This window comes from Sceloporus undulatus, chromosome 1, assembly GCF_019175285.1.
Source record: "Sceloporus undulatus isolate JIND9_A2432 ecotype Alabama chromosome 1, SceUnd_v1.1, whole genome shotgun sequence".
NCBI classification, from domain to species: Eukaryota; Metazoa; Chordata; class Lepidosauria; order Squamata; family Phrynosomatidae; genus Sceloporus; species Sceloporus undulatus.
In genome coordinates, this window is record NC_056522.1 from 246,672,443 (window position 1) to 246,688,637 (window position 16,195).

General features: G+C 40.1%; 1 protein-coding gene across 4 annotated transcripts in view; it reads left to right on the top strand.

The window, feature by feature from the left end:
* The window catches only part of SMARCAL1 (SWI/SNF related, matrix associated, actin dependent regulator of chromatin, subfamily a like 1), a 55,488-nt gene that overhangs the window by 3,670 nt on the left and 35,623 nt on the right, over positions 1-16,195 (top strand). For 2 of the 4 annotated variants that reach the window (XR_006101086.1, XM_042443808.1), the window contains exons 1-8: positions 1,312-1,444; positions 3,310-4,244; positions 4,942-4,992; positions 5,638-5,898; positions 7,526-7,576; positions 11,961-12,144; positions 13,919-14,069; positions 15,037-15,195. Coding sequence is in view for 3 of the 4 variants with exons in the window: in XM_042443808.1 (XP_042299742.1) it covers positions 3,335-4,244; positions 4,942-4,992; positions 5,638-5,898; positions 7,526-7,576; positions 11,961-12,144; positions 13,919-14,069; positions 15,037-15,195 (1,767 nt within the window). In the remaining variant the exon portion in view is untranslated. Of the gene's footprint in view, positions 1-1,311; positions 1,445-3,309; positions 4,245-4,941; positions 4,993-5,637; positions 5,899-7,525; positions 7,577-11,960; positions 12,145-13,918; positions 14,070-15,036; positions 15,196-16,195 lie in introns of those variants that run through there. The other 2 variants (XM_042443824.1, XM_042443814.1) reach the window with 1 other exon arrangement.

Here is a 16,195-nt window from a genome sequence, read left to right on the forward strand (position 1 = left end):
TTATTATTAATGTCCCACCTTTCTCCCAAGGCTGGGACTAATTCATAACATGTGTCTGTTTGAAAAGTTGGGTTTTATTCATATTACTTTAAATGAGCTAAAGAATGATAGTTGGCATGCTTGTTGTTGTTAGCTGTCCATGAGTCAGCTCCGACTCAAGGTGACCGTGTGGATGAGGCATCTGAATCTCTATCCTCCACTGCATTCTTGCCCAGGTCCTGCAAACTCTTGCCCACAACCCTCCTGATTGAGTCTTTCCATCTGGCTTGTGGTCTTCCTCTCTTTCTTGCACCCTCCACCTTTCCTAGCATTGTTGTTTTTCCTAGTGATCCATGCCTTCTCATGATGTGACCAAAGTACGATAGTCTCAACTTGATCATCTTTGCTTCCAAAGACAGTCCAAGGTCTGATCTGTTCAAGAACCCATTTGTTTGTCTTCTTGGCTCTCCATGGGGTCCTAAGTGCTCTTCTCCAACACATTTCAGATGAGTTGATTTTCTTTCTGTCTCCTTCCTTCACTGTCCTGCTCTCACATCCGCACATGGTAATTGGGAATACAAAGGCCTGAGTGATTCTGACTTTAATGCTCAGTTGTATGTCTTTGCTCTTAAGTATCTTTTTCCACAGCTGTGCTTCCCATTCCTAGTCTTCTTCTTATTTCTTGACTGCAGTCTCCATTCTGGTCAATGTTTGACCCTAGACAGGGGAATTCTTTAACTATTTCAGTTTCCTCATTGTCTAGATTGAATTTGTTCATTTCTTCTGTGGTCATTACTTTTGTTTTTTTTATGTTCAGCGTCAGACCTGCCTTTGCACTCTCATCTTTGACCTTCCTTATTAACTGTTCCAGTTCCTGAATGCCTTCTGCTAATAATATGGTGTTGTCCGCATATCTTAGGTTGTTAATGCTGCTTAGTTTGTTAATATATGCAGCCTCATGGAATAATATTGTGTTTATTAGCTTCCATGAATTGAGTGTTTTGCTTTTCCATGTAAAAGACTGTGGCTTGCTTTTGCTGAAGCTGTTGTGATGTGTCCCATCTGCACTAGGTTCACTTCTGTTTGCAATGTTGGTGCTCACTTTCACTGTTTTTGGTGTTTTTATATCTGTCACTTGTTTCTTTAAAAAACTCAAGGACCATAAGCTATTTTGTATTTCATCTTGTTTGTCGCTGTAGGACAGAAATCTGGCTCTGTTGCCTTCTTTCAGGATTTGTTTCAAGCCATTAATTTTCCTTCCTTCCTCCCCCCCCCCCCCCACCCCCAAAATGTTTAGAGGCCTGGGCCATTTGATTTGTCATTTGTTGACAGGGAGTGTGAATGGATTTGTCACATGCCCAGTTTGTCAGCACCTTAACTGTGAGAAGATATGTGGCACTAATGGGTACGGTACACTGGCAGATTCATCTATCATTGGGAGATAATCCAAGCTGACTTGGCCAAGGTAAAAGCACCTAGTTTGACATCAATTCAAAAAACAAAACAAGCACCCTGCTGTATGACTCAGCCCTGCATCAGGACTGAAATGAAATGTTACCGTGCAAGGAATAGTCACATTCTTAAAATAATCCACACCGAGCAACTTGAAACAGCCTAATTTTGATAGTTAGATAAGTGTAAGTGTATTTTACTGTTGTAGTTTACTGTTTCAAAGTTATTTAATGATGCTGCTTTTGACTGTAGATTGGATGCCACAGGTGTTTTGATGTTTTTTGCCATGCAAAACTTATGGTGCTATATAAATAAACTTCAATAATAATGATAATAATACTTTTGAGGGTATAGACAAGAATGATATTGAAAGTAATTGAATAGTGTTGTTTCTGAGCTTCTTCTGATTCATACTTGCTGTTTTTGAAAAGCCACAGGATAAGTTTGGGTGGGATCTGGACTGCATATGGGTTGCGCTCAACTGGCCGCAGATGCATGTGATAACACCTGAGTTTAAAATTACACGCGACTGTATCCTGTCAGGAATAAGTCGCTTTAAATACAATGCAATAATCTCCATAGTTGGAGTCATATTGTAAGTAATATAACTGTGGGTAAAAAATGTAACCTTTAAAGTATTAAAACAAAAGAGAGTAATCCAAATATTTGATTTCTATAAAGTTTATAAATAAACTTTTATAATAATAATAACTTGATTGGATGGTTATAATATGTCTGTGTTTTGATGTATTTTAAGCTATGTTTTAATGCTATTATTTTGTTTTATTTAGATTGTACACCTTAGGCAGGTTTTTATTAATGGTATTTTGTTTATTCATCAAGACGTACAGTGCTTTATAAATAAACTTTAATATTATTATTATTATTATTATTATTATTATTATTTCTGTCATAGGATAGATAATTTCTGTAACGGGAGGTCCAGTTTAGCGATAGCTCTTAATGTGTGATTTAAAAGTCTTTCTGCACACAAAGCTAAAACTGATAAGACATTTTCCTGGAGGTGAAGAGGCTTAAATTTACAATACCTGATTAAAAATCCTTTAATAAACTAACAAGATGGTTAATCTATATTTAAAATATGATTGAAGAATATATAATAATAATAATAATAATAATAATAATAATAATAATAGGTTTTATTTATATACCGCCCAATCACTGGGAATCCGAGCGGTTTACAATATATGCTTGAATATCATTGCTTCTGCATTTTCAATGGGTTTTATTAAGTTTGTGAACACATGAGTACCTTTCACTGGTGCCTCTGCAATGAATTCCAGTCAGTGAACTGAATTTCCTTTCTGTTGATATTTGCTGGGCCTCTACAGTTCAATCATTTGTAACAGCTTTCAAACTTTAATGTATATCCTGAAGTGATTGGTTTGATCCAAGCCAGTTTTCTAGGGTTTTAGTTTAATTATGTCTATATTATGTTTGTATATTCTATCTAATGTTCCATTGTTTTTCATTTTGTGTATGTTGCCTTCAATTACTGTACTCAGAAAGAAATAATTGGAATGAACAATTAAAAAAACAGATTATGGCTAGCTTTGTCAGAGATCAGATTATTTGTAGAAGACAGAATGCTTCTTTTTAGGTAGTTCCTAAGTCCTAAAAAAGTATGATTCTTCCTTCAGAGCTGTTGTTTGTTATTAATTTATTATTATTATTATTATTATTATTATTATTACTAGCTTTATTTATGTCCCACCATTTTCCCAAGAGTGGGGCTCAAAGTTATTTAATCTAAATTCAATTAATAAACAGGTAAAAGTGCTATGATTGATTCACAAAAAGTTCTGTACCCAGGTGATAGACTTAGTTTATTGTTTGTTTTTACTTCTAATTATATAGGTTTGCTGTGAACACTTAATGGACAATGTCAACTGGCCTTACAGAAGAACAGAAAAGGAAGATTGAGGAGAACAAGCAAAAGGCTTTGGCAAGGAGGGCAGAACGTCTGGCTGCTCAGCAGGGTGGCGTTGCTAAGAAGCAGCCTGAGCTGCAGAGTTTTCATAGATGTGAAGGAAACCTACAGCAGCCTTTGAAGAAGGAAAACCATCACACAAGCCTCAGCAGCCATCACCTCCAGCTCTCCGGCAACCATGTTAGGCAGAGGAATCCTCAAATGTCACATAATCATTGTACATCAAACCAACAGGCCACCATCTTACATAGTGCCTGTGAGATGGATAGTTCAGGCATAGGCAGAGAGTTGGGTAGCATGAAACAGCCTTCACAAGTGGTACAAAACTCTCACTCCCTCTTGCATTCATCTGATCTGAGTGCACAGAAACAAGGTCAGCCAGCCCAATGTAATTCTAATCCTCTGCTGTCTAAATTTTGCCCAGCAGTCCAAGATCAGTCTAGACAAGATGTTGATTGGAACCTTCACAATATTAAAACCTTACAAACTGAAAACAAATCTACCAGTGGCCATGATGGCAGTAAATATATGCCACTGCAGGCCACCAGCAGCACTGCTTTGAATGATTGCAAAATGCTAGCGATTACTAGAAATCTAACCTCTGAACTCTGCACCAAAAAAGAAGGTAGTAACACATTGCATTTTTATGGTACAAAAAACGCTTCCATTCCTACAAAAGTAGGAAAAGAACCAAAACTACTTGTTTCTGGAGGCAACCTAACTGACACTCCTATACAGAGAAAAAAATACAGTGTTCTCAGTGGGGCATGCGTGAAGCACACCGAAGACCGATTCCGGGTTGAGATAGGATACAATGCGAAACTCATTGAAATGTTCCGAAGTTTACCAAGTAAAAATTATGGTAGGACACATGATGGTTTACTTTATCTCTTGTGCTACAAGCTTCTAGAAATTTTCATAGCTGCAATTGTGCGCAACATTGCAGATCTATATAACTTCCTTTTTATGTAATGTCATTTATTTATTTTTTGAAAAGGCAAGCATCCAGTCCTCATGGACATGGAGAAACACTTGAACGAACTGTAAATTGTGCAGGAATGTGGATGTGTTTCTGGTGTAATCTCTGAAGCCAAGGGAAACCATAGTGGGATTCCAAAATCTCTTGAGAGCTGTCACCTAGCATGCCTATTAATTCTCAGTATGTCGGTAGTTCTAAGACTATCCTTGAAGCTAAAAGCTATTTTGATCTAAGGAACAAATAGTCTATTTTATTATGGTCAGTGGATTGTACAGTACCAGAAGTGTAAATGGGCTTGCTTGCTCTTAGTAGGCTCAGTGTACAGTCTCACTGTGTTTATCGTCCCACCCCTGGTGCAATGAAGATTGGAGAAGAATCTTGTTATTCCTGTTTTTCCACACAGAGTGAGGAAAGAAAAAAGAAAGGAATGTTAGCAATTACATGGACAGCATATTCTGCATGACCAAATGAACCATGTTCGTGTAAGGATTTCTTGTGTAAGTCTGCCTTAGACTGTCTCAGTGTATTGACACAGTATTTTCTAATGCAAAATGACTTTCCACATTCTTTTCTACTTCAGATCCTGTAACAAAGATGTGGAATTTCAGCCTTGAAGACTACAGCCATCTCAGTAAGTATGATGGCAGTTGGCAAATGTATTGGGGAATCCTATAGATGCAAGACGACTTTGCACAGAATTTTGGATTAGAGAGCCTAAGGTGAACCTTAAGAATATGATTTGCTTAATGAATGAGGAAAAAGGCCTTATATTCAGAAGCTGGAGTGGAGGTATACCGGTTTTTGTATGTGTTTTCCCCACAGCTAATGAAAAAAAGGGGGAAGATTGTTTTGAAAAAGCAACATTTTGAAATGGTTTTTTAAAATTCCATTTAAAGAGTTTGAAATTTATTGGTGGGTTTGTGACAGAAAAGCCTGCAAGTTTGAAGGCCCCCTCAACAATATTTTTTGTCAAAAGAAAGGGGGAAAAAACCCCAAAGTTTTAAATGCTAGCAAAATCTTTATTCTCCAAGGGTAGCTCAGGTCACAAAGTTGTAGTTTTCACTGAGTTAGGAATGGGCATAATAAGAAATAAAAATGCATCTTCTGAGTATCCTTAGATATCTCTGGGCATTGATAGCCTTTGTTCTGTTTTCCTTCTGCGTCTAGCAGTCTCCTGTGTCTCTGTTCTGTTTCTTTTCCTGTTTCCTGAGGGAGTTGATGGATTTTTCTTCTTGTTATTTATTTTTCCCTTTTGCAATCCTCTCTTTGTTTCTAGTGGAAGAAGTAGAGCAACTTCCCTCTGTAACTTTGACACCCCTGGCAGAAATGGAGACAACTACTGGGGCTACTAAATCATCTTCTGTTGGTAGAAGGTCTTCCTTGAGGTCCCTGTTGCAGACATGCATTGGCTGGCAGAAACCATCAGCAACCGTCAGAGGAAAATGTGTACTGATCTCATACAGTCGATTTGAAGTAGATATTGGCTATCATGTCAACATCATAGCAGTATTCAAGCAATTGAATTCTAGGAATTATGGTGAGTTTTCTAGTCAGTATCTTTTAGCTTCAGCAGCGCAGCAGTGATTGCTGTAGCTTCCTCTTATCTTTGTTCTTGGTATTGTTATACAGGACATACTAAATAAAGTATAATTCCACACTTGCAGCCTATGGGGTATGTGCAAGTGTGATTTTGAAATCTGGTCATTGTTTATGAAATTCTCTTGGCTGTTTTTGATACCTTGATTGTTCACTAATAATTACATGTTTTCTCTTTAATTACAGTAAAAATAAAGAAACTAAAAACAGCCAGTTTGGGGGCCTTGGTTCATTCTGCTCTCCCTTTAACCATGTTTTAAGTACTATGTTTGTTTACCTGTAAGCCTAACTGATTCATAGTGTCCCCTTAGAAAAATATAGAATGGCTGCTTAGAAGATTTCCAACTGCTAGTGGATACCTACTGGACCCTTTGCATAGTTATGACAAGAACAAAAACAGAAGTCTAAGGAACCCCTTTGTATGTTATCATGTGATAACCACATGGGGACTGCCAAAACCATATAAATCAATGGCCAAGATTCCAGATCAGCTACTTAGGGAGTCTTGTCCTGACCCTTCTGCCTTACCATAGGTCTTGGGCCAGGAGACATAGTTTTTAGGTTTTTTAAATATATATAATATTCACATATAATAATTTTTTGATATAAAACAGCATACAAGGATAACAAACATTACTCCCCTAGAAATGCTACTTAGTTACTTTTTCCTGGAAAAGCCATATCTGGTCACAGTGATTCATACTATTATAAATATTCATGCTGGACTAAAACATGTTTTGCACATATTTGTCTTGAATAGTGCTCAGAAACTTAATTTGATCTAAAATAGATATTTGATAGATCCAAGATATTTGACATATATAGACATGCTTTCAGTTCACTATGTAAACACCCCCTCTCGAGGGATTTGTTTTCCCCACCTTCAAAAGTGAGGAATGAGAGGCGAGGACTGCTTAATTTTCACATCATAACTTGAATTGCTCTGGCTTTCAAGCAAGGCTTCCTTGCCTTAGTCTTTGTTGTCTTTTCAATGAACATAAACAAAAACCCAAATGTTATTTGGAATGACTTCTGTGGTTTATTATTAATGTCTGCTTAGTGTAGGGCTTAGATCCTACATGAAGTCTTGAGCAATTTGTAATTGCACAAGACTTTTAACCCCACATTCAAATTGATCCAACTCTTTTGGGGGGGAGGGGCTTGACCTCCAAATTGTGGGATCTCTTATATCCCTAAGTGGGATCTCTTTTGGGGCCAAGTGAAGACCTTATTTATTTTTATTTTTACAGGCCTTTTATATAATTTGAGAGCTGCCTTGTTACAGCTGCCCTTCTCTCTTCTGCTTTGAACTGTATTTTCTATTTGAAATAGTTTTGTTTTTAATTAAATTAGTATATTTACATGGATATTTCAAAAACAAAAATCCCCCTTTTTGTCTTGTTATGCATGTCACCCTGAGACATTTAGCTTTAGACTGACTCATAAATAAATATCTATTCTGGATTATTCTTAGCCTGCTCAGGAAATTTCAGTTTAGTTGGAAGGAGCTATGAAATATAAGGTAGCTGTGTTTCTTATCTGCTTGCTTTATATTATGACTTCTTCAGATATGAAGACCAGAAAATGGAATTTCCTGCTGGAGGACTACATAGAGCTAAGTAAGATACTTCCTCTTTGCAAGCTTTTTAGTGGTTTGCTCTTCACTTAAGACTAATTTGTGAGAATTTATTTCTTAAATTGGAGATAGCTGAGGTGGTAATGAAGTACAAGATGGCACTATAATTTTATTTAATTTATATCCCACTTTTCTCCCAGTATTGTTCCCAAAATAATATGCCAATATTGTCAAAATACAGGGTAGAAATCCCTGTTTCTAAATAGCCCCTCTTTATTTTTTTTCACTATCTCCTATAAACTATACTAGTGGAGACAGTATCTGTTAGAGTAGAAGATAAGTAGGTTTCCTACCACTCCCCTGTGGTAGCTTTGAGTAGGTTACTTAGGCCAAATTTTATTCAGATATAGGTAGGCTTTCTCCTTCAGTGCTTCTGCCCTGAGGGGACTGTATTGATGGGAAGCTGTGTGTCACTCATAAGTTTAGATCTGCAGAAGTGGCAAAGCACTTTTGATAGAGGTTATTCTAGGACATTGCTAGGGACTAAGTGGACCTTTATCTCTTGCTGCCCTGCAGTTGGCTCTCATAGCTGAGGCTGCTAAGACTTGCAGTCCAACAGTAGTTGGAAGACTACACACTGCCCAGCCTTCTTCTAGGAGGACTGTCAAGCTACTAAACCCTGATCCAAAAAGCATGTGCATCAGGCAACTCAACATGTACAACTATAGCCCTGTAATGTACAGTCCCAGCAGTTAGGTTGTGTGTATTTCATCATGTTTGGAGGAGGAGGATTAAATCAAGCTCCCATCCCACTTCTCCTTGCTCCCTCTCATGAGCAGTTTATGTGTACAGTTATTTCCAGAGTGATGCACATCATGCTCCAGCTGATGAACTGAGATGGGGAACTATATATACAATGTCAGTTTGGACAAATTATTTTTCTACCCATCTAGGAAAAGGAGCGTAAGAGCTTGATGCTATTGTAGTTTGCCTTGTTTGCAGTTTTCTGATGGAAACTTTTGAATATACTCAGTCACCATTTCTTTTCTAGAAAGGCTTGATACTTTCATCATAATCATTTTACCTTGTTTAGTAACTCACTCAAAGATCTTCAGATAAAAGGTTACTGGGGGACAAGAAAACTGGAAAAGACATTTTCTGCATGAATCATTCAAGCTACTGCGATTTTCAAAACTTGTCTTCAAGACTGTACTAATGTGTAATTGCTGCAGTTTGCAAGTCGATGGCGTGTTACACACCGCCATTTACTACGCGCTCTGCGTGTCCTAGAGTTAGGAAGGGGCGTGCTAGGATTAGGAAGGGTCTTACCTTCCTAACTGGCCCTGTTCCTAGGACGCGCGGAGCGCGTAGTAAATGGCGGCGCCTGTCCACACGGGCGCCGCCATATTTACGTCTCAGACGCACAGTTTCCAGACGTGGTGCGGCGGAAATGACGCTGCGAGTGCGTGCCTCGCACCTCGCGGCGCCACTTCCGGGGGCCAAAAAGGAGCGCCATTTCGGCTCTCCTTTTTAGCTGCGCCGGGAAGCCTCGTGGTCTGGCTGCCGGGACTTCTCGGCGTAGCTAATGATGGCGGCAGTAGACCACCCGCTTTAGGGCGGTCTGTAACGCACCAATAATTCTGCTAGGCAACTTTCTGAGCATAATAACAGAGTAAGGATGCTGCTTCTACAATGAAAGACTTCTTTCCTTACTGGAGAAGCACAAATCAAGCCATATAGTACATGTGGAAGAACCTATCATACAAGTATCAATCGAAAAGCTTTCATGTATTTATATGCTTTTATAGTAAAGGATTTTGTAGCAGAGGTCTAATCTTCCTTCATTCTAGAGGTAACAAAAATTAAAATAGTCAATGTTTAGTTTGTGGGCAATACCTAGCTCTTATAATGAATAAAGTGAGTACAAATTTGAGTTTCCAAGTATTTCCTATCAGAACTGTGTTCCAGTTATTTGGTTTTCATATTTGGATTGTGGAGGGTTTTGTTTATACCAGCCAATGCAGTGCAGTGGCATTTTGATGTGTCAAGATAAACCATGAGTTGGCGTTCAGCTTAAAATGTTCATTGAACAGTGCTTAATCCAGAGTTGACATATTCCACCTTTTTGGAGTAAATTAGTCATTTTTATTTTTAGAAGGGGCCATGAAGTACGTATTTCAAAAAGAGCGTAAGCACTTGAAAATTTCCATTTCCCATTCTCAAAAAGGCTCTAGTTTCAGAAATTAATCTCTGAGAAGGCAGTGCTAAGGAGCAAGATACATTTTTCATCCTCTTTCATAGAATCATAGAATCACAGAGTTGGAAGAGACCACCAGGGCCATCCAGTCCAACCCCCTGCCATACAGGAAATCCAAATCAAAGCATCCCTGACAGATGGCCATCCAGCCTCTGTTTAAAGACCTCCAAGGAAGGAGACTCTATCACCCTCCGAGGGAGTGCATTCCACTGTCGAACAGCCCTTACTGTCAGGAAGTTCCTCCTAATGTTCAGGTGGAATCTCTTTTCCTGTAGCTTGCATCCATTGTTCCGGGTCCTGTTCTCTGGAGCAGCAGAAAACAAGCTTGCTCCCTCTTCAATATGACATCCCTTCAAATATTTAAACAGGGCGATCATATCACCTCTTAACCTTCTTTTCTCCAGGCTAAACATCCCCAGCTCCCTAAGTCGTTCCTCATAGGGCATGGTTGGCTTTCATATTGGCTTATAAGATTATGCTCCAAATGCCTTAGACTGAGATGTCAACTTTTTCACTTTGAATATGCATTCAGTTTGGGTAAATATTATTGTGTGTGTTTTGATTTTCCCTTTTTAGATTTCTGTGTGCAGTTCCACACAGGAGCAATATAACTAAAATTTCACACAGTGGATAGAATTCAGCATCCTAGAAATCTTTTTTTTTAAAAAAAGCAAGCAGGTTTCTAAGCACTACTCCTATAAGACAGGTTTAAAATGTATAGGAAGTGCTCTAGTTTGTGTGTGCACATGTGTTTCTACACATGTACATGCATATGCCTCTATTAAGTTGATGTTATTTTTTTTGTAAAGCCTTGATTAAGTTGGTGTTATTAGGGTTGTATTCATTCTTTGAAACTCTTAAAAATTACAATATATTTAAACGAGCAATTGAGAATAATCTAGGAAGCAAGATAAATAGGTGTCCTCTTCATGTTCTAATCAGTGGTCTCAAGACTTTTTTGAGCTACCACCCCCTTTCCTCTTAGGTAACAATACTAGGCGCGCACACACACACACGCCCAAAGCCCAATTCTTGATAATTGGTCTATTATTTGTGCAACAACTGGCCAGCCAGTGGTGTCAATGTCAGCCGTGCTTGGTTTACCACTGCTTCCTCCACTATTGCGGTCTCTCATGTTTGAATATAGCAGTGGCAGCACCCAAGGCCTGCTTTTTGATCTTGCTGTGCTGGCCTTTGCTTCTCAGTCATTGCTTGGCTGGCTGCTCAGTTGCTGCTCCCAAAGTGACTGGATGCAATGGATGAAGCTTCTCCCTGATGAGGAAGGACTCTCAGTCCTTTTTTGCTATGGTGGAGAGGGGCTCAGTTGACTTCTCACTTTTTCCCCTGGTGGAGAAGTACTCTTTCAAAGAATCCACCACAGATACTCCTCTCCCCTTGCCCCCCACAGTGGCATCATAGGAGTCTGTGTGTGGGCTGCACCGGGTGACACCCCAGAAGAGGGGGAGTGGCACCTGGTTGGCTCCCCAGCCCCTGCAGGTGCGCCTTGGGCCTGCGCAGGTGCCTCCTAGGGCCTCGGGGGGGGGAGTCTCCAGCCCAGGCAGGTGGCGGGTGGCAGTCCCACCGGAAATCCTACCTGAACGTCCTGCCCCCCAGTAATCCTGCCCCCCACATTGAGTGACATCTGGTGCAGGATCCCCACTTCTTCCCCACACAGCTTCAAGTCATCCCCCCCCCCCCATTATTCTAGGAATAATGTGTGGAAACCTACTTGCTTAAAAAAAATATTTATAGAATGCTGAATTCTATCCAGTGTGTGAAATTTGACAGTTATATTGCTCTTGTTTCTCTTGCTGTCTCTTCTCTTGTCAGCCTCAGCCAGGTACTGGCAAAAGAGATTAAGCAGGGTCCCAAATGTGAAAGCTTCTTTTTGTTCTGCTTCTCCCTCAGTGCCACATGCTCTTAAGTTCTCATCCCTACTATGGTCCTGAAGGCCACTAGTTCCCCTTGTCTTTTTTGCATGCCAGTACTTTTACTGAAGACCCCCTTCTGTCCTCTTTTTCCTCACTGGCTCCCACATCTTTATATTGCCCGCTGAGGGGGGGTATGCCACCCACTTTGGGAATCACTTTTTCTAATTCATGTTCTTGACTAAGCATCACTTAAAAATAAATCTAACCATGTTAATTCCTCTTGTGTTTGTTCCTTCCAGTTGAAATGGTAAAGAACCTTCCAGAAGTGGAGCTTGAGCCCCTGCCCAAGTCAGTAGTACAGATCTTTGCCTCTCAGTGTGAGAAGTCTGTCTCAAAACCTGCTGATATCCCTGAAGCAGACCTTTCAGAAGTAGATTCTAAAGTTGTGACTAGTCTCATGCCATTTCAAAGAGAAGGTGTGAAGTAAGTACTTATTTTTTCTGAAGAAAAGTCCATTGTGTTTGAACACTATTGATCTCCTTACCCTTCCCATCCTTCTTAATCTGCTAGATCAATCTGGAAAAGTTAACTTGACTCTCACTCTGTTGGACCCAGATTGGACCAACAACTGGGCTGGTACCATATGCAAATAAAACCTTGGTTAGGCGGCAGTTAAATAAGGCATCTGTACTATTGCTACCTGCTCCATTTATAACATGAAGGATCATGTTTTCAGGAAGCAGAGTGCTATACAGTGCTCCCTTGGCTTACGCGGGGGATCCGTTCCGGAGCCCCCCTCATAAGCCAAATACCACGCATGCTCAAGTCCCATTCAAGTGAATGGGGCATGTACATGCGGTGGTGCGCGCACGCTATGGGCGCACGCCCCATTCATCCAAATGGGACGTGCCGCCCCTTGCGTCCCATGCACTCCTTCACGGCTTTGCATATATGCACTGTACTAGTTTCACAATTCTGTGCTCTGTACTTTGTTTATGAATCTTGACAGCCAGCCTTTCGCATTAACTACACGTTTCCTTATGTAGAAAGAACAGAGTCTGCTATATTTCCCACTGCATAAATAGCAAACATAGTATTAACTGAACTGGTAATTGGGATCTTTTCCAAGACATCTTTGGAAAAGAGAGAGGTTTGCTTTGCTCATGACCACTGAATTGCCAAAGCTCAAAGGCTTTTGCTAATTAGACTAATTTACTTATAGAGACTTCCTTTCTGCTTTCCTAGCTGCTGTGGAGAACCAGCATGGTGCATAGTCCAACACTATTCAGCATTGGACTACATCTCTGAAGACCAGGGTTTGAACTCTTGGTCAGCCATGGAAACCCACTGAGTGACCTTGGGAAAGTCACAGTCTCTCAACCTAAGAGGACACCAAAGACAAATCCCCCTCTCAATAAATCTTGCCAAGAAAACCCCATGATAAGTTTGCCTTGTGTATGTGTGTGTATGTGTCATGAAGTCACCAGTCGACTTATGGCAACACCATAAATTTTGTAGAGTTTTGAGGCAAGCAATATTCCAATATAGTTTTGTGAGTTCCTTCCTCTGAAATATAACCTACAGGACCTGATATTTGTTGATGTACTCACCCAAGTACTAACCAGGGCGAACCCTACTTAGTTTCCAAGATCAGATCAGATGGGATTTGGTGCTTTTAGGATATTTAGGCCCCATGTTTAGCATCACCATAAGTCTGAATTGACTTGAAGATGCACAAGAGGCCCTTGTGAGTCCCAATTTGGGGGGAAGGGCAGGGCATCAATAACAATAATAATTATTCAGTGGTCATATATGGGTCTGTAACATTTGAAAAGGGAAAACTACCTTCTTAGAAAAGCACAAATAAGTGATTTTGTGAGTAGAGAAATGGGGGAATCCTGTTTAGAGTTGTTGTTGTTGTTGTTGTGTGCCTTCAAGTTGTTTCTGACCTATGGTGAACCTATCATGGGGGTTTTCTTGGCAAGACTTGTTCAGAGGTGGTATGTCATTGTCTTCCCCTGAGGCTGAGAGTATGTGACTGCCCAAGGACACCCAGTAGTTTTCTAAGCAAGCTGGGAATCAAACCCTGGTCTCCAGAGTTGTAGTCCAACACTCAAACCACTGTACCATGCTGGCTCTCTTTTTCTCTGTTTCCAAAGATGTTTTGAAAAAGGTCCCAATTACCAGACTTTAGAAGGGTGTAATTCATTGGAAAAAAAAACTCACTGATCTCCTCACCTTTTTTTTGGGTCTTCAGTTTTGCCATCTCCAGAGACGGGCGTTTGCTTCTTGCTGATGACATGGGCTTAGGGAAAACAATCCAGGCAATCTGCATTGCTGCATATTACCGAAAAGAGTGGCCTCTGTTGGTAATAACACCTTCTTCAGTGAGATATACATGGGCAGAGGTAAAATCTGGAATTTCAGAATTCTTTTTAGTTACCTGTCTTGATTATTAATAGAAACACGGCAATTTCCAAAGTAGGCAGAAGGTGGGGTGGGGTACAGGGAATGATTAGAAGAAAAAGTGCTTTATATTAGCTCCTAACTTTCTAAAACTACAGGAGTGCTGTTATTTAGCATCTCTGCTTCAGTGCTTCTTGTGATTTCCATTCATTATTCCAAACAGAATCTGCAACCTCATTTGGGGGTTGAACAAGGAGCAGAGCCCCGCAGTTTTAGTGGCTAGGAGGGCAAGACAGTACTTGTAATCTGTTAAGCCATTAGCCTAGTTCTCTGTGAGATGGTCCTTGCTTTGTCTTGGTTGTACCACCTTGGACTCACAGGGTATCTGTGTTTTTGGCAAGACGTGTGTATCACAAGATGACATACTTTCTCACCAAAAATTTCCTACACACAGTACACTGATATGAAATAAATGAGGGCAGTCTGAAACCTCTTGATGTACCAGTTTCCTGTGTGCTGGGAATTTTGTTTTTTTATGGAAGAACAATTGGTAGTCTTGGCCCCCTCTGCAGTCTGAATTGTAGCACGGACTGGGCTGCTTCAGTGCGAACTGTGTCTGTGAGAAACAACACAGGACAAAGGAGTATGGCATTAATGAAATGGTAGCTTGTGGACAGGAAATTTAAGTGCAGAATTGAGGGTGAGACAAATTGAGCCTGAGACATGTTTTATGAAAAACAGCTGGTACAGATGCAATCCTCATCTCAGTATGACATTTGAAATAATAATGGCTGAGTTCAGATGTGTGCTGTTGGGGTGAATACAATTAAGGGGTGTACAGCACTTTGTAGACAGAAAAGAAAAATGCCATATGAGTAATGTCAACTATTTGTGAAAGGTAGCTATAAGCTTTAGGCAATTCAGATGCAAAAATAATATTTTATGCTTGTCTCTTTTGTGCTGCTTTAGGCTTTCCACAGGTGGCTTCCTTCCTTGAGCGCAGATACTGTCAGTGTCATAGCAACGGGCAAGGACTGCCTGATGGCAAGATTGATAAACATTGTCAGTTTTGACCTTCTCAGCAAGATGGAGAAGCAGCTCAAAACCACCTTCCAAGTTGTGATTGTTGTAAGTAAGGGCACCCCTTTAGTGAATGTAAAAAGCCCAGATTTTGATGGGCCAGTCAAAGACAGAGATAATGAACATATTTGGTACAGTGGGATATACTGGACAGTCCCATGAAAGGGAAGACTTTTTCTTTGGATAATTTGAACTGAATACAGACCATGTTGTGATACTATTTGTACTGTGGCTGCTCTTCAGATGTTTAGATTAATATCTCTGGTTGGCTGCTATTTGGATTTACACAGTAAAATTATTCTTAAAAAGTCTGTTTCCAAATGAATTGTTGAAAACAGCAGTTGTTGGGGGGTTTTTTTTGAAATAAGGAAGTTGTTATTAGCCACCTGCAAGAGAGCTGACCAAGAGCTCTGCTGTTGTCTTGTTCATACACAGTGTCACAAGTTATACCTTAAAGACCATGGGGAAAACAAAGATGGGCAAAGTGTGGCTCATGGGTTGCATGCAGCCCTTTGGAGCTCTGGGTATAGCCCGGGGGATGCCTCGGAAACCCCTCAAAACTCCCAGATCCAACCCCCATTTTAAAAAAAAGTCAAGGTTGGTTTTTTTTTGCCTCCAAACCACCCCAAATCTCCCAAAACTGTTTTAAAAGGCAACAGTTTGCTCCCCTAACTTCCGCAGCCCCCCAAACCTCACCAAAACAGACAAAGAAAAAATGATGGCCAGAAGTGACGTCACATTACTTTGAGTATGCTGAAATGATCTCCTGAAATGATCACTGTGAAGGCCCAGGAAGGAAAAATGGGACCTATCATCTTTGCAGTTGCCTACCCTTGATATAAATTTTCGAATCTTTTAATTTCTGTTACTGTCTATGGTCTTGGGCTTGATTCCTCACATTGGGTTCTTATTTAATTTCTGTTTGCTTGTTTTCTGAGAGGTGGCCATTATTTTCTCATATTTTTCTTGGCAACAATGAAGTCTAGGAACTCTGTTATTCTTAAGGGAGTCTCAAATTAAGTTACTTATATCTGGAATTGAAGACATG